General features: G+C 54.4%; 1 protein-coding gene across 2 annotated transcripts in view; it reads right to left on the minus strand.

The window, feature by feature from the left end:
* Positions 1-26,144, minus strand: part of NDRG1 (N-myc downstream regulated 1) — a 54,021-nt gene that overhangs the window by 1,245 nt on the left and 26,632 nt on the right. For both annotated transcript variants that reach the window (XM_047842041.1, XM_047842042.1), the window contains exons 4-15: positions 24,635-24,740; positions 22,460-22,580; positions 19,759-19,821; positions 18,917-18,977; positions 17,602-17,688; positions 15,389-15,445; positions 12,254-12,357; positions 10,598-10,654; positions 9,741-9,792; positions 8,565-8,612; positions 6,524-6,559; positions 2,572-2,623 (exon numbers count right to left, since the gene is read on the minus strand). In XM_047842041.1, coding sequence (XP_047697997.1) covers positions 2,572-2,623; positions 6,524-6,559; positions 8,565-8,612; positions 9,741-9,792; positions 10,598-10,654; positions 12,254-12,357; positions 15,389-15,445; positions 17,602-17,688; positions 18,917-18,977; positions 19,759-19,821; positions 22,460-22,580; positions 24,635-24,740 — 844 coding nt within the window. The remainder of the gene's footprint in view (positions 1-2,571; positions 2,624-6,523; positions 6,560-8,564; positions 8,613-9,740; positions 9,793-10,597; positions 10,655-12,253; positions 12,358-15,388; positions 15,446-17,601; positions 17,689-18,916; positions 18,978-19,758; positions 19,822-22,459; positions 22,581-24,634; positions 24,741-26,144) is intronic.

The following is a 26,144-nucleotide window of genomic DNA, read 5'->3' on the forward strand; positions in this document are numbered from 1 at the left end:
CAATCCCCTGGCAGCAAAACCCACGTGTGTGCCCGTGTACCACAACCCCCTACCACCCACAACCTCTGGAGTGGGGAAGATCGTCCAGGCCGGCTGGGCTGATACCCATCCGCCACAGGTGGGGGAACCGCGGCCACACAGCAGGTCTGCGGCCCAGCCATCACCTGCCATCGCTTCCAGAGAAGCCTGTGAGCTTCCAGGAACGATCAATGGCACCGTCCACTCTTCGGGACTGAAAATGCCCTTGCACGTAGCAGGTGGCTGAGAAAGTGAAAGGAAGTACAGGACTGAACCCTGCCCCTCCCCCTCACCCCCAAGTCATATCGACCAGAATCTTAGAATGGAGATAGGGTCCTTGCCAATAGGACAAGGTGAGGCCATACCGGATTAGGGTGAGCTCTAATGCAATGGCTGGTTCCTCAGAAGAGGAGACAGAACAGCCCTGCAAAACGCCCACGTGCGTGCACACACACACACACACACACACACGGAAGAAGGCCACGTGACCACAGAGCAGAGATGGGAGTAATGTGGCTACAAGCCAGGGAACACCAGAGACTTCCAGCTCCCACCAGAAGCTGAGATGAGGCAAGGAAAGAGCCTTCTAGAACCTCTGAAGGGAGTATGACCCTGCAACTCTCTTGATTTTGGACCTCTGGCTTCCTAGAACCCTAGCAGTATGAGAGAATAAATTTCTGCTTTTTTAAGCCATCCAGGGTGTGGGGAGCTCTCAGGGCAGCTACAGGAAGCTAGCACATCACCCAAATAAAGCATCACTGCGAAGGCCACGCTGAACAACAGACATCGCCATCTGAGGTGGCACATTATTCGCCCCATGGGCGTGGGAGTTGGCTTTCTGGGACACATACCCACAAAGAGAATTCATCCTTGCTGTACTGAATTCCCTTCTCAAAGAGCTAGTGTTTAAATCCAGAGAGAACTGAGATCATTCTCACCTCTGCCACTCACCTACTCCTCAACCCCAAATCTCAGAGGTTGACTGACCTTGGCGGGGCTCTGGTGACTACAGAACGGTGTCATGGGGGCAAAGAGCTAGCCAGGCCTGGCCCAGCTTGAACAGGCAGGCACTCGAGTAGACGACGACGCGCTTTTTCTGTGGCTGACGCCTCTGGGACTAAATGCCTTCCTGCCGTCTTCCCCTGTAACCTGCCGGATGCTTCAGCTTTCTGGAAATAGAAGCTGGTGTGTGTGTGTGTGTGTGTGTGTGTGTGTGTGTGTGTGTCGGATGGAACAAAACCTGCCTTTCACTTCCTTTCTCCCCAGAATACACTTTCAAGGCAGAAATCCAAACCCAGGGCAGGCCCAAGACAAACGAATCACGACGCACGCCCTGCCAGGTAAATGAAGCCTGCCCGACGGCATCCTCCAGGCACCGTCGCTGCCCGCACACTTTCCTGTGGGGAAAGTGGATCAAAAGGCAGGAGACCCACAGGCAGATGTTTTCTGTTGGGATAGGGCACCTCGGGACACAGACTCTGCCCGAAGTACATAAATCAGGCTCAGCAGCTCTTGGCCTCTCTAGAAACTAAACACGGCTGAGGCCAATCTTAAGACTGTGGTCAGTTTACCAAACACGCCATTACTATTTTAAACGAACAAATAGTTTCAGTCTCAGAGGGGGGGGGGGGGGGAAAACCCAGAAGAGATTAGACATTCAGACTTCCTAGTTAAGATGGGCACGTACATTATAATTCTACACAGTAGGCAGAAAGAGCCAAAAGGACCCCATCATGGCTCACACATCAACGGGCACCACCTGTGGCTGGAACCCAGCTCCTTGAACTCGGCACTGCCTGTTCTGGTCACGGGACTGCATTTATGAACAGGGGCTGTAGGTGTCCAACAAACTATAGTCATCAAGTGAGAAACCGCAAGGTCTTGAGTTATGCTCGTATTTATCCTTCAATTCCCTAATCTAACGAGTTAGCAAAGACACACTGTCTTGAGCAGAAGCGACTTTCTCACCTGCTGGCACAGAAGCTTTACAGCTTTCAAAGAGCTTTCAGAGATCCCCGCTCTGCTCCCTGCTTCAGGTCTCAAAGCCTAGGGGCATCATTTGTGAAACGAGAGAAGGGTATTCTCATAGGATTGTCCCGATGACAAAACGAGAAAAACTGAAGGATATACTAACACTCTTTCATCATCGCCATCAACACCATCATCACCACCTACAACTGGAAGTCTCTTAAGAAAGCATGTAGGCAACAGGTAAAAGGTTTCCATGGCTTCGCTCTTGTCTTCTTGGTGCTTAAAGAGCTAGTCCTCACCCTAAATCTAAAGAAAATTCCCTGCTGCAAAACAACTTCTGCTCATCCGTGCTCAGTGGAGACAGAAGAAGCCACTGTGGTATAAAGGAGATACTAGAATTTCTACGCTGCCCTCCGTCCTCCACACACCTAAGTATTTCTTCTCCTGACCTTCCTAGTTTGCAAAAAGCCGAAGGTGGCCAAGGTGACACAGAATACTCATCCAAACCCGGTTCGGGTCATCGTATGTTCAATTCCCACACCTGTCCTCCACCTACCACCTGCTTGGAAATGCCACACTTACTGTATCCCATGCCCTGCACGAAGTACTTGAAGGCCTCCGCGAGCTTGGCCGGCTGCAAGAGACAAAAAGAGAGAGAGTGCGGTCAGTCGCCGGAGGTCCAGACCATGAGCGGCCACGTGGAGCTGCGTCCGTGGTCACCTTCACTGAAGAGCTTGACCCGAGGGAGAAGGCCACCACATGTGGATAGAACAACACACAAAAGGAAAGGAAAGGCGATGAGATACTACGGGCACCAAAGTCAGCTTTGGCTGGGGAGAACAATTTCAAACTCACTTCATAGCTGGGGTGAGGGTGGGGGTTGATCAGGTTATATGACCTCGCCTGCGAAACAAGAACAGAGAGCCACGCTTTCTTCTGAGAGGTTCTATAAAGAAGGCTACACTGATAAGCTGATGTGTCTGACTCAGCCTCTAGAATGTAAGGGCACCAACATCATGTGCCACCCGCGGTGCTGAGGGCATTTGTGGCATTACCTCATTTTCCCCTGACAACAACTATACGAGGTCGGTGCCGTTTTCACATAGATTTCATTGCCAACAGTCATGGAGGCAAATAATCCATCCAAGGTCCTGCCATTAGTTAGTGGCGGGTGGGTCCTACAGATTAATCCAGGGCTTTCTAAACTCTGTGTTCTCAAGGCAGTTCATTCCCAGCCTCAAGAGCAGGCTGGATGGCTGGAGAGATGGAAGGAAGAAAGGATGGTGAATAAATAAAAGGGAAGTAAGATTGACGGATGTAAGTAAGGAGGATCGACAGATGGATGAAAAGAAAGGATGGACAGACGGAAGACAAGAAAAAAAATGGAAGAAGGAAGGATGGATGGATGGATGGATGGATGGAGAGATGGATGGATAGTCGGGCCAACCAGTTAATCAAATCAATGGGGCTATTGTGAGTGAAATGAATTGGGAATGCCAAGAACACACCCGGTTCTACCAACTACTCCCCCAAATTTAATTTAATCTGAACTGGGGGGTGAATGCTCCCAAGTAAAGGCCATATTCACAGTCTGAATTAACTACAACTCTCAAATGCAATGCCCTGGGTCTATTCTCCTCTTACTCCTCCTACCCCGTGAAGAAGTCATCAGCAGAGGCAGTGCTCCCGCCCACCTCCACCAACTCCTGCCACTATTCTACCAAGAGCCACATGTCATTTAAAAGAGAGACTGGGCTCAAGATGTCCTCTGGGGTTTGTGTGACAATGGTAAGCAAGTGACAAGAGGTACAAGCCGGGGCTGCAGGCAGCCAGGGACTTGCGTGCCAGCATGGCGGCAGAAACAATCTTCCCCGTTTCGTGACACTGCAATAAATACTTGCTCTTCTCATCCCTAAGGACTGTTCCCCTTTCAGATGGAATGAAGGATGGGAACGGCCTCCGTAAACTCGCACCCAACTCGTAAGGGCAGAAAGGCGAGGGATTACACGGTAAACGGTCCTCCTTGAACTGGTCTCCCGGAAGCCTGGGCTGGTTCAGCTGTTGCCACACATTCATAATGTGCTTTAACTACGGTTAGGGTGGGATCTGTTCTCATTTCACACAGAGAAAGGAAGAAGGGAAGGCGGGTGGAGGGAGAGGGAGAGGGAGAGGGAGGGAGGTCAAATGGAAGCAAAACTGGCCCCTGTCTCCCTAGCCCGTCCTGGAGTTGCGCCGTCTCAGCAGGAATCTCGGGGGCAGGCTGCATGGATAAAGCTTCCACCGCTAATGTGCGGGTATTAACTCACACTTATGTCTAAGCAGGGCTCTGCTGGGAGCCCATCTGTTCCCTCTGATGGCTGGGACACCCCATCCTCCTCTGGCTTCTCCCAGCTGTCAGACAGGCATAACACAACAGCAGATAAAACACCGAAAGGATTTTGTCCTTTTCTAGTGGCAGCAGAGGGGGACACGACGGAGAGCATAACCGAGCCACCAACGGCCACTTGTGCCTCTACCTCTGTACAGAGTTCTGGAGGGAGGGGCTTGCAGTGAGAGAAGGTCCAGAGCAATGAGTCAAGATCCAGGATCCACCTGATGCAGAAATCGACTTCTCGGGGATCTCTTCTTCCGACCCCCAGTGACATACTTCACTACCCCCGAAGAGAAGACTGTTTTCTGTTGGGACAGCTCCGGGGGCAGCCAGATGAACCTCTCAGCCATCGCCTGATCACTGGGGGACTCAGAGCCGAGACTCTCCCTTTTCTACCAGACAATCCTTGAAACTGGTGGGGCCACATGAAATTAATCAGGGAACTGATGTCTGTAGCACCGCAGGGATCTCTGAAGCACCAGAAATAACTTATACGTGTCCGGCAATAGGGTGTCAGGAAAAATCAATTACAGTGTATCTGTGCAGCGGCATTTTGTCCTGTCATTAAAAACAAATTACACAGAGGGGCGCCTGGGCGGCTCAGCTGGTTAAGCATCTGACTCGTGATTTTGGCTCAGATCACGATCTCGCCGTTTGTGGCTTCGAGCCCCACGTTAGGTTCCGCACCGACAGCACAGAGCCTGCTTGGGATTCTCTCTCCCCCTCTCTCTCTCTGCCCCTCTCCCACTCGTACTCTCTCTCTCTCAAAATAAATACATAAACTTAAAAAAAAAATACAGAGCGTTTTTTTAACTAAAGGAGGAGGGCTCTGAGCTATCAAGTTACGTGGACAGATGAAAAATACACACGCAAAATGATCCGAATTTTGCTTAAAGTAAGGAAAAAAATGTATGCAACTATAAAAGGAGATTAGAAGCGAGTAAAGCTTGTTTGTAAATTACTCTCTTATTCACTGGCATTTTCGAATTTTTATTGATGGGTGTGGATTATTTTGTACCTAGACGATGAGAGGTAATATATACCTGGGGTTCAAAACAAAACAAAACAAAACAAAAAACTCCTCAAATATTTATGTCAGGTCCTGGTCCATTACTGAGGAGGGCACACAGCCCTTCTCCCCTCTGTGAATCTAAGTTTGCTTTGTTCGATGTCCCCAACCTGGGTTCACTGTCCAGACAACAGGCTCATGGATAAGAAGCCCCTCGCCAGGCACACAGGGGTCCGACCTGGATCACCCGCTGGGGAGACCCACTGGGAGGAAAACTTAGCCTGACGTGGACTTATGCCTCTGATGCTCTGTGCCCTCAGTCTCGTCCCCCCCAGCACCCTGGCAGGTGAGAAAAACCCCAGGCGCGTGCCCACGGCGGCAAAGGAGGCTCCCCAGGGAGCTCAGCGGGGCAGGGGCGAAGGGTACATACAGCTAGAGAAAGAGCCAGATAGATTCGACTGCTGCCAGATTACAGAAGCTCTGAAGCCCCTTTGAGGATGGCAGGAGGAAACGGAAGACAGAAAAGGCATCATTCCATCCTCTTCCGCAGATGGGTGGAAAGGACGACCAAAAAGTCACACAATGTTTCACTTTAAGACAGAGCAGAGAACTATACTAATATACAATCAAGGACATAGATTAAAAGTCCATGCACCTGTTAGGCCAGTGGGATTATTTACGGGTGGGGAACTGGAGGGTCCAGTGACGGTGCAGCAAACACCCTGTGCTGATTGATATGTTTATTATACGTCTGCACACGCACACACGCACGTGTTCACACCCACGCACATACACGAACACACACTCCGTTTTCACCTCCTGCCTGCCCCCTCTGCCGGAGCCTTGAACTCCAGCAGCGTGGCCTTTGAGGTCAGGCTCATCTAGATTCTGGTCCACGGTTGCCAAGCTGTGTCTGTGCAACCGAACCCCTCCACGCCTGTGAACCCCGGTGTGATCTAACCCCCGGGGGTTCCTATTTTCCTTGCACGCAAGCCCTGATGTGCAAGCACCGTGTATAGACAGTAACGCGTCCACAGTGTGAGCGGATGTGACGGTGGGGTGGGGGACAAGCAGGAGGCGGGGGACGAGGGGGTAGTAACAGGCCACAGAGGCACCTGCCCTCCGCCTGGGGAGGGGTGGCAGGTGGGGCTCACCTGGGAGATCTGCGGGAGGCCACCGCAATCCGCCATCTAGGAGAGAGGGAAGCTGGTTAGTGCCACACGCCCCAGAAGAGGGGTACCCCCAAGTGGGCGCCCTCCTGCTGCTACCCTGCCCCCACTCTGGGCACATTACAGGCGGGGAAACACCCATCCCCACCGAGCAGGGCCACTCTGGTTACCGTCCATCTCGGCACTGACCTGTGCCTTCCTGACGGCCGACGCCGGGAGAGCTCAAAGCCCCGGCGAGGCTCTGGCCAGGGTCCGTCTGACCCAAAAGCCTTCACTGCATGAGGCCCTGTTTGCACATTCTCTTTAAATACTCCCTCAGGGGGCGCCTGGGTGGCTCAGTCGGTTGAGCGGCTGACTTCGGCTCAGGTCATGATCTCACAGTTTGTGAGTTCAAGCCCCGCGTCGGGCTCTGTGCTGACAGCTCAGAGCCAGGAGCCCGTTTCGGATTCTGTGTCTGCCTCTCTCTCTGCCCCTCCCCCGTTCATGCTCTGTCTCTCCCTGTCTCAAAAATAAATAAACGTTAAAAAAATTTTAAAAAAATAATAATAATAAATACTCCCTCAGAAAGAAATGGCTCCATCTAAGAGGCCTAATGGTCTCTTCACCGGTCACCCTGGTAAATGCCACGGCTTCCAAAGTTCCTACTGACTCACCAAAGCTAAAGGTGCCACCTCTCAGTCAAGGCTGCCACAGGCACGTGTGACTATTAGCCGGGCCCAGGGCTCGGGAGACCCCGGGCGGCAGGGTGGGATGGGGTGAAGGTGGCTTGGAGAGACGGAGGTCTGGCAGGCGTGTGTGACAGTGGCCGAGGCCGGGCCATCCCAAGGCCCTGAGTCTTAAGGCTAGACCCTGAGGGCTAGCTGAGGGACCTAACTGAGGCACCCTGGGTAAGGGAATGAAGGGACGGGACGCCAGAATTTAACTCCAGGGCCCAGGCAGCCGGGCAGAGGAGTGCAGCGGGGACAGTCTGTCTGGAATCGGGCTGAAACGGGTTGGATCCCCATCCACCATCAAATCGGTCACTTTTTCTTAGGTCACCTGCCCTCTGCAGACGGAATGAGTTCAGATTAGGGTGGACCCTAAATCCAATGACCGTGGTCCTTAAAACCAGCGGGATATTGGGACACAGAGACACCCAGAGGAGAAGGCTGGGTGGCACGGAGGCAGAGATGGGACTGAGGTGGCCGCAAGCCAGGGACACCCTAACTTTGGACTTACAGTCTCCGGATGGGGAGACAACAGTCTCCTGTGACTTTCAGCCACCCAGCTGGTGGTACTTGTTATGGACACCAGGAGACCAACCCACCCTTCTAGAATGTTCCTTCCCCCTCTCCCTGTCAGCAGTGACTGTGGCCTGTCCATCTCTGTCCTGGGACAGCAGCCCGGATGCTGTCGGAGTCCAGGCCAACAGGTGTGTTGGGGTAACTTAGACAAAGGGGCTCCTGCCTCAGCGGCCCCTCAGGCCCGAAGCCTGCCATCTTCCCATCTTGCAATTTCCCGGTGAGGGAATCTTGGAAGAAAATGTGCGTAAAGAGCCAGTTACGGGGACCAGGCCCCCCCTCCTCAATAAGCATCAGACGCCTCCCGGGCTGGATCGTGCAGTCAGGTCAGGGAGGGCTCACACCCCCCACCTGGCCTCAAGGCCTAGTGAACTTGCTGGAGGAGATGTTCTTCCACGGCCCCTGGGGTGGGGGGGGGGCGTTTTCTCCTCTCCCACGGGCACCAGCCCCTCTCGGAGGAACGCCCCAGCCCCACCCTTGGCACAGCCCCTGCCCGCACAACTCTGGGCCATCCCTCATCAGAGCCCACAGACTCTCGGGTCCCAGAGAGGGTCCCTTTCGTCTTCACAGCCTCAGTGTCCAGCCAGCGCCCAGCAGAGAGACGTCTGTGAACGCATGCACGTGAAATCATCATTTCTACGCTTTCTGACCACCAGCTCTGCCTCAGTTAGGCACGACTCAATCTTGCGGCCGACCAGGGGTTCCTCAGAAAGAACTCGCACCAACCCCCCTCAGCATGTCGGTACCTTGAGGAGAGTCGTCTTTGTTGGATCCAATTTCGAGTTGCACTCCACCTGGACGGAGAAAAGGGGAAGAAATGTGCTAATTTTCTATCTGGAGCCCCAGTCATAGTCTTTCCCCGCTCCTCACTTCCCTGCCACTGGCATCAACGACCCCAGCATTCCCGCTAGCACGGAAGGAAGAACGCGGGCTTCGAGATGAAGCAAGGCGGCCGTAAATTCCAACCTTGTCATGCAGCGACCTCGGGCAATTTCTTTGAGCCTCAGTTTCGTCATCAATAAAATGGGGGGAATGTCTTTTTCAAAGGGTTGTTATGAAGACTCGCTAAAACCCAGAGGTGGCTCTGGAAAGAGCTGCTAATTCAATGGCCTTGTTTCACCAGTCGCGGCCACAGATGCTACAAGTTCAACATCTCCAGTCCTGACCACCATGCAGACTGGGATCCACTATAAGCTGCTTCCCCTCTTCGCGTTGTCAGTGACCATCTTAGCAGTGCATCCAAAATTGGGCAAAATGCCCACACGTAACTTGTGATGTTCGAAGTGCCTACCGGAGAGCTATCCCCTCCTCTCCCTCCTCTGATGTGAGAAGTATATCTCTACTGATGCATCCTATGATTACGCCCAGTGGGTTCGATCACAGGACGCCCACAGTCCATTAAGACGTCTCAGCTCTTTGCCAAATGAGCCTTTGCAAGTCTCACTCTGCAGCCCACTGCATGAGGCACATCACCACTTTAGGACTCTGCTCAGTAGCCCCTAAGTCCCTCTGTCCCCTGCTAGGGGCGTGTTGGAAAGGCAGTCTTTGCTTTGCCTCCACAACATCATAGGTGGGAATCAGGGGTGGAATGACTCAGAAGGCGTTGTCTAAGCCCCACTCCCCGGTGTCTCTCTGCCCCGCCAGACAATCAGGCGCCAACCAGGTCTGCAAACGGGTTCCCAGACGAGAGCAGAGTGTCTCGGCCAGGAAGCCAAGTGGCAAACACGTCCGTGGAAACAAACGAGTGGGAGGCAGACGGGCAGGTGATGGGGCCTGGGAGAAAAGTCGGAGGGCCCGCTACCAAGCAAACAGGACTGGCAGTCACCGGGCCAAGGAGCCGGGGTCTGGGCCCTCTGTCCGAAGGCCAAGCAGATTTGGACTGTTGAACAAAGTACAGAAACAGGTGGACGATTTCTACATACCACGGCGTCCACAGCAGGAGAACTGTCCCCAACCACCAACAAAGCAGGACACCTGGGGGCAGGGAGAGAAGAGGGGAGGGAACACGAAATTCACTGAAAGATTCACACGCTCCCAGGCCCGCCGGGCTGGGACCAGGGTTCCAAAAAAAAAAATTATTCTCGTTTCCCCCGTAGTAGCCTCTGCTCTTTTTATTTCCTTCTCCTTTCATCCTCTGCTTTGCTTTTCGGATAAACTGGGTTGGCAGTCCTTTACACCCTAGTATGAATTTCAGCCAGAGAATTTCCGTGCCCTGGTGTTTTTAGCCTCAAGCATCCTCTCCTCAAAGAGGGAGGAGTAGGACTTTGCCGTGAGTCAAGATCAGAGACCGAGGGAAGGTACCTGACAAAGGAAATGGCATGTGGCAAGTTCAGGTATCAAATAATACAGTTCACTTAGGAAACTGTAAAAAGGCAGACATTACTGGGGGAATGCAGTTAGCTGTATGCACGACCGTATTTTCCTGCCAGCCTTTAGGGTGGGTTGTCCTGTGTCTGACTCGTCTCCAGGCTCTGTGAAAGCAAAGCCTAACACCGTAGTCGACACAAAGTAGGTGCTCAGTAAGTCCTATCCGAAGCGGACTCTTTCCCTGACATCCAAGGCTCTGACCCTCGTCTCAGGGACACCCCAGGAGCTCAACGCCTGCACAAGGAGAAGGCAAGTGAAGCTGGGTCACGCCTGACTCCTAGAAGAAGGCACCCCCGGGCTCGCCGCCGCCGATGTCCCAGCACCGGGTGGCACTGCTAACCAAACTCAGAAAGAGCCCTGCCGGTGGCCGAGCGAGGCTGCGCAGATGATGAACAGGAGAAAATCTACTCACTGGAGGGTGACTGTGTGGGCTCCGGGCATGGGCCGCTCAATCTCCAGGTCTCGCCGGCTGCGGAAAAAGAAGGCACAGTCACTCACTCGGCGACACGGGCAGACGCCCCCGCCCCGGAGGCGGCCCCTCCCATCTCGCCCATCCCAGGGGGTCCCGTCGTTGGCCATTCTGGCAAACGACCCGTGTCCCAACCCGCACGGCTCTCGGGACATCACAGCCTCTTGGGGTCCCTATCAATGGTTTCAGGGACAGCGGGACTCATGTATTTCCCGTGGAGACACTTCCTTGTCCCCAGTGTGGCTTTTTTTTTTAAATACATATACATATAGGAATACAGACCACGTTCTCCACCCCAGAGGGTCCATACCTCCCGTCCCCCTACTTGGAGCCCCGAGTCTCTCTAGCCCCAACTCGGAGTCCTCTCACACAGTAACCCAATCTCTTTAGATCTTAGATGTGATCCTTTCACGCCCTTCATCTCAAACCCTGCCACCGTTTCCCACTGGACTCTGTCCCTGTGGACCTACACTGAGCCCCTCTCTCTCTCTCTCTCTCTCTCTCTCTCTCTCTCTGTCGTCTCCTGGCAGCTCCCACCGACGGCCTTTCCAGCTCATGGCCTGGAGCCCCGGACAGATTCAAATCAGGTCCCTCTACGTCCTAGCTGTGTGACCTCGGGCAGGATGCTGAATCTCTCTGTGCCCGTGTTTCCTCAGCAGGAAAGGACGATGGTCACGGTGTCCCAGCATTTTTAAGAGAAGCCCCTTGATTCCTACGGGCATCATGAGGGCAAGGCAGTGGGTGGGGCTTCGGGGAGGGTGTTCTGGTCTCTGTGTGTCCACTGCCCAGCCCACAGCCTGACCGCGCCCGTCCTCAGGAAGCGTCTGCCGAAGAAATGCGCTGCTGAGTCCCGCGTCCCTAGTTACCCACGGGCGATACTACCTCTCCCTCCCGCACTGCGAGGCTGGGTGGGTGGGAAGAAGAGACGGACGCTGAACTTTGTTACAGACACTAATGCCCTTCGTGAAGTTATTGGCCGTGAGCAGAGACGGCCCCTGTGGCTCCTTCCCGCCCCCTGCCTGGGAAGGGGGCTGGTAGAGCCGGTCCGGCAGACTGAGTGACCACGCTGGAGTCTGCAGACCGTACCCCCAGCTGCCACCGGTGTTCCCGAGCTGTCCCCTCCCCTGGCCGAGGTCCAGGCCAGCAGCTACTTATCGTGAAGAGGCCTAGCCCCTTGCCCAAGGCCGGAGGAACGTGCTCTTTCTTGGAGGGACACCTCCCAGCAGCCTTCCTGGACTCCTCCCTCCCCTTCCTCCCCCAGGGCTCTGCTCGCTCGCTCGCTCTCTTAGCTCTCCCACACCTGGCCCTTCCCACGGCCAGCCGGGACACAAGCAATAACTCAAAACCCTTCGAGGGCGTGACTGTGTCTCCCCTCTTCGTGCTCTCGCCCGAGTTGTCTGGAGCGGTGGCTCAGCGCCTTGCAGAGCACTCCAAACCCGCGGATGTACCTGACTCCCAGGCGCACCCCTGTCCGGGTAATCTACTCGCTTGAATTCAGGGGCTGCAGCTCCTCCTAACGTTAGAACCCCCTCTGCCTTACCCCTGCCCCGTTCCAGGCCAACAAAAGGACCTTGACAAATGGCCACCGCGTGACCGCACCTGTTGTAGGCATTGATGAACAGGTGCAGGTTGCCGGGGTTCATGTCTTTCACGATGTGCTGGCGGTAGGTGTGGACGACTTCCACGTTATTCTGCATTTCCTCCTGCGTTGAGAGAGGGGGGAGGTGCCCTGCATTAGGACTGGTCCCGGGCCAGCCACTGCTATCTCCGTTCTTCAGGTTTATACAGGTACAGAGACAATACCGTCTAATCCGCTCGACCGCCTTGGAGCCTGAGGACACCTTCCCCAAAGCGGAAGTCCCCACCCGGAGCCAGTCTGACTTTGCATATCAGCTGAGAGCAGAAAAGAGTACAAACCCGCCAGGGCAAAGCAGGCCCTTCTGGGCTCATGACTTTGGGACTTTTTATTTGAAGTCAGTCCTCTTGGATTTGGAGCTTGGATCCATCAGTGTTTTGGCTAGTTTTTTTTTTTTCTTTTTTTCTGGCGGGGGGTGAGGGACGGGAGTAAATGTCTTCACCTCTCTGAGCCTTAGCCCCCTCAAAAATAAATGTGTGTGTGTGTGTGTGTGTGTGTGTGTGTGTGTATTACCTACCTCTGCAGGTTATGGGATTTCACAGAGGTTGTGCACACAAAAGCCCTTTGTAAATAATAAACGTGATGCAACCGTTAGCAATTAATGGTTTTAAGGGGGAGTTGAGAGGTTTTTCACGCCGGAAAAACAAAACCAACTCCCGCAAGTCCCGGGAAGTTGCTGGAAAGAAGGGCCATCTCAATTCCCGAGGGGGGCCAACCGGAGTCTTGCAGAAGCCGCAGCCTCCCCTCTCTCTGGTTCCCTTCCGAATGTGATTTGGGGCAAACAAACAAGTTACGAGCTTGCTCTGTTTCTCATTTGTACGACAGCGGATGCTGAAGGTTTCACAAAGTGGCCTGATGTGATCAGTGGCGACCAGAGCAGGACAGGGAGGGAGCGGAGGGGGCCCCACGTCAAGCCCGAGCTATTATCTAAACAGCCCCTGATCACTGAAGCAGCAAAGAGGCCAAGAGCCTACGCAAAAGAAAATCGGGAACTGTACAGTCTGAAGAATTAGCTGGGCTGGGGTTTCAGGTCAAAACACAACCGCGGCAAGTTGGGGGCATCGACAGATGCCTCACATCGCGTGGGGTAGAATCAGGCCAGACTCTCCCTCTGTACCTGATGCCCTCTCCCGCAAGGAAACTCAGAGGCTGGCTCTGTTTGTTTCCATATTCCTATCAGGTTCAGATTATACACTCAGGGTGAAGAAAATGTATCGCAAACCGAATGCAGCATGGAAGAGGGAAGAAGGCCACCGAGGGCTGCAGGGGGGCCACGAAGGCTACGTCCCCGTCGAGACCCCGGGGAAGTGTGAAGGCTACCTTCTTTGGGAAAAAGGTCTCTGTAGATATCATTAAGTGAAGGATCCTGAGGTGAGGTCATTCTAGATTATCCCAGTGGGTCCTAAATCAAATGACAAGGGTCCTTCTAAGACAAAGGCAGAGGGAGACTGGAGACAGACACGGAGAGGTCATCGAAGACGGAGGCAGAGCCTGGAGGGATTCTGAAGCTACCAGAAGCTGGAGGAAGCAAGGAAGGACTCTCCCTCCAGGGCCACTGGAGGGAGTGTGGCCCGGCGACACCCCCTTTCAGAGTGCTGGCTTCCGGAACTGCGACACAGTTAAGTTCCTGTTGTTGCAAGCCTCCTGGTTTAGGGGGGCTGTTACAGCAGGCCCAGGAAATAATGTGAAGAAGGAGCCCAGCCCCAGAGGAGAGCAGCCGGTCACATCTCAGAAGGGCACTCTCCCGCTCGGGAACAGACAGTGCTGAGTGGGCCACACGGTAAACAGAGCAAGCCACTCTCGAGCTGGGCAACCGAGGGGCTTCTCGGTGTCTGGGCCTGCGTCAGGACCCCTGCACATCCTCTCCTGGGGCTGCCGGCCAGAGTCGGGGGCCATGCCGGCTGGCCAGGCAGGGACAGGGGTCTGCCTGGGGTGACCGCAGAACAGCCCATCGGCGGAAGCACAGACGGTCAGTGCCCTGCTCTGGATACAGGAGCAAGACACATAGCCTCTGATCCCAGCCCCACCTCTCCCTGGCTGTGCAACCTCACACGAGTCAGTCAACCTCTCTGGTCTCAGTTTCCTCATCCATAAAGTGGGAATCAAATTAGTACTTTTCACATGGCTCACGGAGCTCTTGAGTGGACTCCATGGGTTAATACTTGAAAAGTCCTTAGGACCGAGCGGGGCACACAGCAAACTCCATGCGTGTGTCTGTTACAGGTCGTATCTGTAATAGCCCCAGACCGGCAACAACCCGAATGCCCATCGACAGGCGGACGGAAGGGCAAATCGCAGGACACCCACACACAGAACGGCAGCCAGCGCTAAAAAGGAAGGAACTACCGATAAACCCAACGACAGAGACGAAGGTCAAAATAACCGTGCGGCGAGAGAAGCCACAGCTGTTTTTTGGGTTTTGTTTGCTGTTCTTTTCAAGCAAGACTCCATACTGCATCATGCCACTTCTATATGAAAACCTGGGGAATGTGAACTCCTCTCTAGTGACGGAAAGCAGAACAGAGGCTGCCTGACGAGCAGGGAAAGAAGGATTAGCAAGAGGCACAAGGGGACTCTGGTGATGGGGATGTCCGCTACCCCAGTTGCAATGTGGTTGTCCGGGTGTAGACACGCGGCAACATCTACTCAATTCTGTATTCCCAATACGTGCAGCTTACTATAGTTCAATCAGGCTAGTTAAAACAGCCTTACGTTAAAAAGAGAGCGAGCGATACGGGGGCGTCTGGGTGGCTCAGTCGGTTAAGCGCCTGACTCTTGATCTCAACTCAGGTCATGCTCTCATGGTTCGTGAGTTCGAGCCCCGCATCGGGCTCTGCGCGGACCGCACGAGACCGCTTGGGATTCTCTCTCTCCCTCTCCCTGTTCACCCACTCGCTCTGTCTCTCAAAACAAAATAAAAATAAACTTGAAAAAAAAAAAAAAGGTGAGCGATAAACCTGACTGTAAACCGATCCCGTCAGCTATGTACGTGGTAGGCATCCCCAGGGGGCTTGTGTCTTGCTCGTGTCTGTGCCCTACGCACGGGCAGCATGCACTCGCTCAGCGTGGATGACAGAATGCTGGTCCACGTTACTCACCTTCCCGAAGAGGTGGGACACCACCATGTCTGGGAGGGCTTGGGTCCATCCGGAGATCTGGGGAGGGCAAAGACAGGTGTCACTAGAAAGCAGGCATTTGCGGTAGTGAGGCTAGGTCAGCAAAGCCTCCCTGCCCGCGGGGGCAGACTGGAAGTCCTGGGCTCCCCGGCACTCAGGGCTGAGGACGGCCCCCTTGTGGGAATTTGGTTCCAGTCCCAGTTGTGGACTGGACCTGGGGGCTCCGGAAGGCAGGGCCTGGGTCTCTGTCAATCGCTTATTCTCAGGGGCCCATGCAGGGCAGACACGTGCTGAACAGAGAGCCAACCTTCCCCTAGCTTGGGCCATAGCACACTAAGTCCTCACAACGAGGGGCCCCTATCCATTTCTTCAAAACACACACTGAACTCTGCCAGTCTAGACCCCAGGGGACCTGCTCACCTTGAACTAGCCTTCCTGTATCATCCTCTACATTTTCCCCCTCAAGCCAGTATCCTCTCTTTGGATATCCTGAGGTTACTAAAGACACTGCCAATTCTCCCCTCTCTACCTCTCCCCAACAAAACGCTAGGTACACAGCAGGAGCTCCATAAGTGACAGGCATACAGCAGGGGCTTCATAAATGCTGAGGCATACAGCAGGAGCTCCATAAACGTATGAGGACCAACTTCCGTGTCAGGCAGGCAGGGACCGGCAGGATAAAGAAGTTCTAGACCTGGGGGTTCTCTAGATCGGAGGTCTTGTTGGATCCCAGCTGTGTGGTCCTGGACAGGTTGCAGAGCCTCTGAACCTCAGGCCTCTCACCTACAAGCCGAGGTGGCCGGGGGCTTCAAAGTCACAAGGCCAAGGTGAGGACAGCATGAGGCCCGTACACATGTCACAGGATCCGACGCCAGCGCCTGACCCATAGTGGACTCTGGATACAGGTCTTTTTTTCTCTTGGGGTTGGAAAGGAAGGATACGGTACAGATACTAAAGCCACACAGACATTCCTCAGGCCGCACTTTAGCCAACGGTCAATGTCCCCGGCCCTCCACGTCTGGCTCAGAACAGTTACAACAGGAGCCAAACTGGCTGACTGGAACATCACTTCCTTTCCTGGAAAATAAAATAAAAAACAGGGAGTGTGCTCCACTCCCGCATATCACGCAGACGGGAGGGACGGGCTCCTGCGTTCCGGCAGAACGTTCCAGGAAGAGCGGCCAAGACAGGGGTGGGAGGTAGGGGGGAGGGGCACAACCCCTTCAAAGCTCTGTCCGCGACAGCCACCCAGAACTTGGCAAAAACACACTTCCAAAATGAGAAGCCAGGATCACCCCGGCCTGAGAGGTTTTGTCCTGTTTCAATTGGAACAATTTCCCCCCTCTCCTTGGCAAATGCTGGCGCCTTTACGAAGAAAACACAATAATCGTTTTTAAAAGATAAACAAGGAGCCCTAGGCCACCGGCCAGAGCAGAACTTCCCGAGACAGCGTGGGTCCCTTCTCCGCCAGGCAGGCCTGTGTCCGGCCCCTCTGTATTCCCAGACCTGCAGTGCTGGGGTCAAGGTGCCATTCAAACACCTGCTGGATGAGACCGGGAGGCACGAGGTGAGGCCCAAGGACCACGGAGTATGAGGGATCCGCATTCAGCCCCAGTTCTCCCGCTGCCTAGCTTTGCGGGCCCCTGGGCACCACGAACCGTAACCACTCTGAGCCTCAGTTTCCTCTTCTATAACACGTTATTTATGACAATCCCACCTCCTGGAGTTGCCGTGTGGATTCAATGAGGTCACGCATGTGCAGCGACAGAGAGTACAAACAGCCCCTGGCAAGGACTCCGCGCACAGTAGCTGATTCTCGCGGTCATCAAACTAAGTGGCAGGGTTTGGTACCAAATGCACCCTCTTTTCCATCGACAGTGGGTCCCGAGATCAGAGGCCTTTGCCTTGTTCATCTTTTTGTTTCCCGTGTCTTGAGCGAAGTCCAGTATGTGTTAGGTCCTCAGCAAACACCTCTTAACCTAAGCTACGATGATCTAAGCTGGCTCGAGCGCTCACGTCCCCGTGGCGTGTCTGGTCTAGACCGCAGCATCCTACCAACATCTTTGGAAGGGCAAACAGCCCAGGTCACGTTTGTTGTTCCAAGCAAAGCAAAGGGGAGGGGCGGGGCGCACAGGCCAGGAGAGGTCTCGGAGGGCACACTGTTCCACCTGCCTGGCCCTGGCCCCCAGCCTCACCTTGGACGCGGCCCAGTCCATCCAGCCTTCAGCACAAGGGTTCACGTTGATGAGGACGAGGCCCTCCACCATCTCCGGGTTGTTCAACTGTTAATTCAAGACACAAGGTGAGCGGCAGCCCAGAAATCTCAGCCACCGCGAACTTCTAAAGGTCAAACCAAAGGTTGAGAAAATACCAGGAAAGGGCCCTGGTGGGGGCCACCAGAGCCGGCTGCTGCTCTCAAGAGACTTCAAATCCCACACGCCCCCTCCCCCACCTTGCAAAACCGAGGCCCCAGCTCAGCAGACACAGGACCCAGCCCCTGAAAGCCTGGGGGGAGGAAGCAGGAAGTACAAGAGTGCGTGTTTGGCAAACCTGCCTCGGGCAAGGCGCCTCTGCCCGCACTTCCTCTTCCCCAGCCATCAGGGGGTGTATCAGACCTCCAGCCTCCAAGTGAGGCAGGGCAGGTAGCCGCTCTTTAGTGACCGCTCCTGGGAGATACATCCATCTAACGTAGAATACAGACCTTCCTTGGTCTGCTCAGAGCCTAGACAGTCAGGCCACGATCTATCCACACCAGCGTCTCTAACCGCTGACAAAGCCCAGAAAATAATGGGCGGTCGGAAAACACACGGTCGCATAAATGAGCGTGGCTGCGTTTCCAAACGAGTGCTTGGCAAGGGTACGTGACATTCAGCAGCACCTGGCTTGGGCCCAAGGTCCCGTGAATGTCATGTGTCTCTGATTCTAATACAGAATCAGCCAGGACCCGAAAGCCATGGGAGTATCATCACCGAGGTAGCACAGGAGACCACGCGGTGACGTGGGGACCTGCCCACCAGCCACTGCTAGGTGAGCGAAACCAGTGATGAAAGAGTGCGTTTGAGGAGCATTCAAGAAAAGCTTTAGGGGCGCCTGGGTGGCTCAGTCGGTTGGGCGTCCGACTTCGGCTCGGGTCCCGATCTCACAGTCCGTGAGTTCGAGCCCCGCGTTGGGCTCTGTGCTGACAGCTCGGAGCCTGGAGCCAGCTTCGGATTCTGTCTCCCTCTCTCCAAAATAAATAAAAACATTAAAAAGATTAAAAAAAAAAAGAAAAGAAAAAGAAAAAGGAAAGCTTTAAGTACGTGCTGAGTCCACACACACCCACACACACACACACACACACGACTCTGGACCACAAACCACACTGTGAACTGTGAATCTCCCTTCGGAAATGAAATCACGGGTCATTTCTTTCCTCGTTCTGGGCTTTGTGACGCTTTTCCACTTGTCTTCCTCCATCCTGGCTTAATTTTCTTTAAAATGCCATGTTTTTAAAGATGCCCAAGAACTCACCGCGAATCGCGTGAGGATGTAGGCGCCTGCTCCGGTTCCCATGCCGATAATGCTTTTCAGCCTGGAAGCAGAAGTAAAAATTCACGTCGCAGAAGGAATGAGCGAGGGGAGCCCTAACGACCCTCTTAACACCTGCCCCGCTCCTGGTCCCCGAGGAAGCCCGCCGCCCCCAGCATCTGTCCCGGGGGGCATCACGAGCGTGGCTGGAGAGCCGGACAGAGCGGGGACACGCTGCCGTGATGGGACCGGAGGACCCGAAACACATCAAGTGCTACGGCTTGACGAAGACCATGACCTCGGAGAGACTCGGCCCCCCTGCTCGCTTCTCCCCCGACTGCAGCCCGAGCGCTGAGAGACCGTCTGACATTTATGGGAGGGCCCGTTATGGCACTGCTTTCTTCCCGCTCTGGAGCTCTATTTTACATTCTAAAACTCGGAATGGAATCAAATCGGGCAAGAACTCGGAGGTATTATCTTCACACAGAAGGCCCAACTAAAAGGGAAAGAGCTCTGGAGAAACAGAGCCTGGAGGGAGAAACCGAGGGCTGGGGCAACCCTGTTCCAGAACATTCCGTCGGTAAGAGAAAGTGGCGAAAGAGGAAGGGGCACGGAAAGGATGGGCAGGGTGGCTGTCCGCAGGTGATGTGTTGGCTCAAGGGGAAAAGCCCAGCCAGCGAGAGACAGACTAGAGAGACTGTCTGAAAACAGTTTCACCCAGTGTGAGGTCTAATTCCTTTCCTGACCTTTAAATCTGCCATTTCAGTGGCCAGGCCAGGTCAAGGCCAAGGGAGAGACACAAGCGAGAAGGCAGGCTGGTGGGGGAGCAGATCTGTCACTCTTACCCAAACTGGTGGAGGACTCCAGGAAGCATTTCAGCCAGCTGGTCCATGGAGGGGTACATGTACCTTGGGAGAAGCCATACAGAGGCCATTAGCGAGAGCCAGACCCCAGGGGAAATGAATCACTCAAACAGGGACACGCCGGAAGGGCAGGGCCCAGGCCCCCTGCCCAGCCCCCCGCAACCCTCCTTCCCAGCAGTGAGCGACGTGCACCTGCCTGCACAGCCCCTGCCCCGTGCAAGGCCACACCCCATCCCAATCCTCCCCGTTTTGTAAACTGACCCTTGATCGATTGCTTCCTTGCTCCGCACCAAGCATTTGAGGAGCATTAGAAGCCCATTTAATCCTTCACAATAACGGCTCTGTGAGGTTGCCATGATTTGCCCCAGCGCACAGATCGGAAACATCACTGAAGCTGGGGTAAGTGACGTGGCTTCCCGGCCCGGCGGGCACTTGGCACGGCATCCCACGTGGGCTCTGGGGTTTCAAGACTCCTGTGCTCACCTCCCAAAAGGAGGCCTCCCGGCAGCTCGCCCGTAGGACATTCCGGGCCACGGGGAAGTCCTTCCCCTCTCGCCCATGTCCCCCAGAGATGCTCCACAAGGAGCTTGGAGAGACTGCAGAGAACTGGGCCACGCTGACGAGCTGGGCCCAGGGGGCTTTGGGAAATGGATAAGCCAGGGAGATTTTAAGGCACTGGGATGCTTCAATTCAATTCACACATCTTCTGGGCCCACAGCTCCTGTTAACAGAGGGCTGGGGGGGGGGGGGGAGGCTCCCCTCTGTCAAAACTGGATCACGACCGCCGGGATGGAGAAGGCAGGAGTGGTGAGGACAGACCCACGCTGGAGACCACGGAGTCTGCAGGCTGTCCCGAGTCCGCGCATTAAGGCGGCGGTTTCCCATCACGGAACGCAGGGAACAAGTCTCCTGTTGTTCTCCAAGTCCTCAGCAGGGCCCACGAGGGGTTCCTTGTTCCCACTGTGCCCACCTCTCCAGTGGGGATACCAGTTGTCAGACACCGGGACTATAACGAGCCACTTCCCAGGCTGGTTCCTTCCTCTCGTCCAAGAACAACCCTGTCCCCCCGTGTCTCTGGAGGCACCTCTGGGCCCGCTCTCTTCCTGGCCTTCGCACCTGCTGTTCCCTCTGCTTCTTCACAAGCCACCATGCGCTCACCTCCCTGGAATCTCCAGAAAGGAGGCCGGAGACCTCTGCCTCACCAAGGGCCCACAACCTCAGCCAGAGTTCTTGCACATTCTCATTCCCTTTCTCGTCTTCCCCGGAAGAACTCGAAGAATCATCCCTTTCACCAAGGCCTCGGCTGCCATCAGAGCAGGTGCACACGGCACCCCGTGTTAGGAGACCCCCGACTCCAGGTGGCGGGAAGAAGCCAGGGCCCGTTCAGGCCGAGTTCCCACCAGCCACGCACTGAAATCACCTGCTAGTGGGGGGTGGGGGGGGGAGGGACAAATACACTGCAGCTTGGCCTCCAGGTCAGCTTCATGAAAATTCAAGGGGGTGAGGCCCCAATCTTAGAACAGTTTTTAAATCTCCCTGTGGAGAGCTAAGAGCCACCAGGTTACCTCAAGTCTTTCACACCGCAGCTCCGAATAAAAATGGATTTCCTGACAGATCTCTGGTTCCATCTGTTAGTTAACCGGTAACGGTATCCCACTGTATTAGAAAGCTTTTAATTTTGGGTCCTGGCCCCGTGTATGCCTACTCTGATAAAGGCTGATTAGGAAGGATAATTCTGAACACCAGTAAGCAAATCTATTTGTGAATGCCAGGAAGGTCCCTTCTGGGAGACTTGAAACCCAAGAACCCGCTCCCATCCTGGCTTAATGACAGCGTTGCACGGAGCTGCCTCTGAGAGGTCTGCCTCCCACCGGTGACACTAACTGTCCTGTGCACCCGTCAGCGTGTCCGCTGGCTGCACGCTGGGGAGAGCAGGCGGTGTAGACACCTCGGACAAGTGAACCTGACGTTCTAACGAGAACGCGATCCTTGGAGTCAGCAGACTCTGCGACTCCCCCGGTGAAACTAGCTGTGTGACCTTGACCAATGTTTAGCCCTTCCACCCTTCAGTTTCTTCACCCAGGAACCGGAGTTATCAACACCAGCCACGTAGCCGTAAGGATTGAGTGCAAGTGACATGTGCGTGTAAAAATTAAGCCCGGACCACAGGAAGGACTTCATCAATATAATCTCCTATCATCCCCTCTCTTTTTCTTCCAGCCTTTCTAGAACTCTCTCCTAACTATTTTTGCTCGTCAAGGTCCTCTCCCACTCAGTCCTGCCCAGGTCATTCATGCCCACCTATTAACAAACTAGCTACCTGGGTGGGTGAAAAGAGAGGGGTGGGTGGTGGCGGGGAAATGAGCGGTTAGTGTTTCAGAGGGACGGAGTTTCGGTCTGGGATGGGGACAAGGCCTGGAGAGGGACGGTGGGGACGACTGCCCATCAGTGCGAATGCCCGATGCGCTTAATGCAACTGAACTGCACACGCAAAAATGGTTACAATGGTACGTTTTAAGTTTCATATATATATATTTTTTTCTTTTCTCTTCTTTTCCTTTCTTTTCTTTTTTTTTTTTTTTCTGCAATAAAATAAATGGAAAACCCAGTCTAACGCCCACCCCCCCATCCACCTGTGCGGCCTTCCTCTCCGCCTCCTGGGGTGCCAGGCTCCCGGTCTTACCCCACGGGGAAGGACGCAGCGCCGTCCTGCTGGCCAGGGGCATCCACGTGGCACACGGCAAAGTGCTGTGTGATCTCCTGCATGTCCTCGGAGTTGAAAAGGGGGTTGTAACACGTTTTGTCTGCAGAACAGGCAGGGGACAGAGACGAGGAAGAAGGAAGGAGAGAATACATTAGGGTGTTCAGCAGCACGTGAGGCGTTTTGCTGGTTTCACCCCCATTCATCGGGGGGGATGAACACACAGGAAAGAAGCTCGCCTCCTTCCCCCCTGCCCCCCCCCCTGCCCCGTCCCTCTGGTGATGAAAGGCAAGTGGGCACGGAGGTGGAAATGGTCAATAAACTTTGCTGTATGTGCTGGCGGCTGAAGCTTAAGCCTCCAGCTGGTGCTGGGAGGAGACTCCCATCCCGGGCCCTGCTTCTCCCCTATCAGTTGTGGCTGTGATGTCCCCAGTGTGGGACCGGGCTGCCGCACTGCTATTCTCTTTCTGTCTGGGTCTCCTAAAGCCTCACGCTGGAAATAATGGCCAGGGCACACAATTCTCAAACAAGGAGGAGCTTAGGAGATAAAGCTCGGACAGCCTCGGACAGCCTCACTCCTTACGTGGCCTTGGAGGAGTCTCCCGACTGCTGAGAGCCTGAGGCAAAGATGGCCACCTGGTCACCAAACCATCCCCATTTTCTTTCTGGGCCACACAGCAGGACTACATTTCCCAGCCTCCCTTGCAACGAGAGGCAGCCATGTGACCAGGTTCTGGCCAATAGCACACAGTGCTCACTGTTTCTTGTTAACACCTGCTGCCCGGTCTGTAGGTTTCTCCCTCTGCCGTCACCTGCCAGATGCAGAAGCCGCTAAGACCCCAGGGGATGGCGGTGCCACAGCTGGTAGGAGCCTGGGTCCCGGAATCCCCACGCGAAAGATGCCCCACAGAACGCCCAGAGTTATTACATGAGTTAGGAATAGATGTATATCGCGTATAGCCACAGAGGTCTTAGGGTCTTTTGTTTCCCCAGTTGGCTTACTGATGACCGTGAACATCTCTAACGGGGGCGTAACACCACCACACTGGCACAGCTTGCAACACTCAGGTTTACAGAGATGCCTGGCCCTGAGGGCTGTAAACGCCTTCCGAATCACCGGCAGAAATATTCACTTCTATTCTGTGTGATTTTAACAGGCAGTAGATCTTGTGCCTTTAGCGTCCGTGAAAAATGGGGGACCCACATAGGCTGACACTTCCTGGGAATCTCAAGAATGCAGTGTACACATTCATGGGAGCACTATTTGGAATAGCCCAAAAGGAAAAACCAGCCAAGTGTTCATCAGCTGAAGAATGGGTAAACAGGGGCGCCTGGGTGGCACAGTCGGTTAAGCGTCCGACTTCAGCCAGGTCACGATCTCGCGGTCCGTGAGTTCGAGCCCCGCGTCAGGCTCTGGGCTGATGGCTCAGAGCCTGGAGCCTGTTTCCGATTCTGTGTCTCCCTCTCTCTCTGCCCCTCCCCCGTTCATGCTCTGTCTCTCTCTGTCCCAAAAATAAAATAAACGTTGAAAAAAAAAAAAATTAAAAAAAAAAAAAAAAAGAATGGGTAAACAAAGTATGGCGTATCTACTCAATGGAATATCATCCAGCCACAAAGAAGGAAGTGCTAACACATGCCACGACATGGATGAACTTGGAAAGAAGCCGGTCACAAAAGATCACATACTGCAAGATTCCATATACAGAAAATGTCCAGAGTACACATACCCTTAGAAGCAGAAAGCAGACTAGGGCCTACCAGGGGCTGGGAGTAAGGGAGATTGGGGCACGATAGATCAAGGGTACAGATTTTTCAGAGTGACAAAAATGTTCTTAAATGGGGTACGTTGATGGTTGCACAACTCGGTGAAAATACTAAAAACCACAGTACACGTTGCTCAAAAGATGTCACTGTCACACGCGGACAGGGGAGAGCCCGGGTTCCCAGCACACCCAGGCGCACCGACAACTCTGTGTCCCATGGGGTGCATTCCAGACTCTTCCAGTCTGTGGCAAGATCCCTTCCCCCAACAGCTCCGGGAAGTGCCAGCAAAAGAGAAACAGCTAGACTCCCTGCCACCAGCCCTTCCTAGCTGTCCTATTCGTCCACCCCCAGCGGGAATTGGCTCGTCAGAATCAGAGACTCCCGGAAACTTACGGTTCATGCCAATGTCGTGGTACGTGAGGATGACGGGCCGGTTTCCCTTGGGGGTCCCGCACAGCGTGACGTGAATGGAGCCATGCACAGTCTCGATGTCCTGCTCCTGAGCAAAGACAGCAGACAGAGGGGCCTGTGATGTGGCACTTGGAGCATCAGTGTGGCTGTGACTACCGACTGTAGGCGCCCCGCGTATTTCCAACTGTGTTTTGAGGAAGTTCCGAGTACATTTCTCATTTGGTGAGGAGGGCACTGGCCTTTGGGCAGCAGATTTCTCTGACCAGAGAAACCACTCCAAGAACCAGGGAGGGAAGGAGAACTCAGTCAGGAGGAAGAAGAGAGTCCCGGCTCAGACTGTGCCATTAACTGCACAGAACTTGGGGAAGGCACCAGCCCCAGCCCCAGCGGCCCTCTCTGCCCAGGACCTTGGTTTCTCCATCTGGGAAACTGAGGTCATCAAAGCACGAGCTTCCTAGGTTACCTGCTCCCAAGTCTCACCCGTCCCACAGGGTCATTACAACGGTGACTAGCATTTGATGGCCTGAGGCTGCCCCAAATTCAATCCCTACTTCCAAGAACAGCCCCCAATTTCCTTTGGGAATCCACTCCAGTCTCACCGTCCATCCTAGTGGGTCTGTTGACAATGCTTGCCCATGTTTCACGGGCCAAGGCTAATTCATACATTCCCCCTCCCAGCTACAGGACCAGTTCACAGAAGGGCAGAAGAGCTGAGTCAGGACAACCAGAGCCAACCGCAGCTATTGGGGAAGTGGATTAGACTTGACCCAGCAGTGCTGGGAGGCGGGGGAATCTGCAGCAGCCATGTTGTTCCCATGAGGCAAGGGCCTGTCTGAACACACAGCCAGCCCAGAGACGGAAAAGACAGAAAGGAGGTCCGGCTGATGGCATCCATCATCTAGGATTTTCGGACCACAGGCCAACAACTTCCAAGCCCCCTTAAGGCATTTTGAGTTGACGACAAGAATCCTCAATGATGCCATAGCCATCTCTGTCCTGTCCTCCCTTCTTGGAGGGCCGGGGTCCCTCTTCCCTTGGTCAAGGCCGGTGCTCCAGCTTGTGTCCTCAAGCTGGCTCCCTCAGCCAGTCAGCCCCACGTTTCTCAGGACTATACTGTGAATTTTTTTTTTTTTTTAAAGATCTAAAGACATGTTTACTCTTCCTCTATCCTAATTTAAAAAAAAAAAAAATCGCCTTGCCTTGATTCCAAGCCCATAAATTCACCTGCCAGTTTTTAACTAAACTTCTCCAAAGGGTGGCGGTCATGAATTTTCTCAACCCACTGCTTCGATTCACCTTCAGCCCACCCCCGTCTTGGGCTCCCACCTTCCTCAAGGTCCCCCAGGGGCTCCAAGGACCTGTCCCTCTTCATGTCTGAGAGCCGTGACCTCCCCTTCCAAGCGCTCTCTGCCTGCGTCCTCACACCCCACCCCCCCCCCCAACTCCTGGCTCTCCTCCTACCTGGTGCGGGGGAGGTCACCAGCATGCTGGG

The sequence above is a fragment of the Prionailurus viverrinus genome, chromosome F2 (genome assembly GCF_022837055.1).
Source record: "Prionailurus viverrinus isolate Anna chromosome F2, UM_Priviv_1.0, whole genome shotgun sequence".
Lineage (NCBI taxonomy): Eukaryota > Metazoa > Chordata > Mammalia > Carnivora > Felidae > Prionailurus > Prionailurus viverrinus.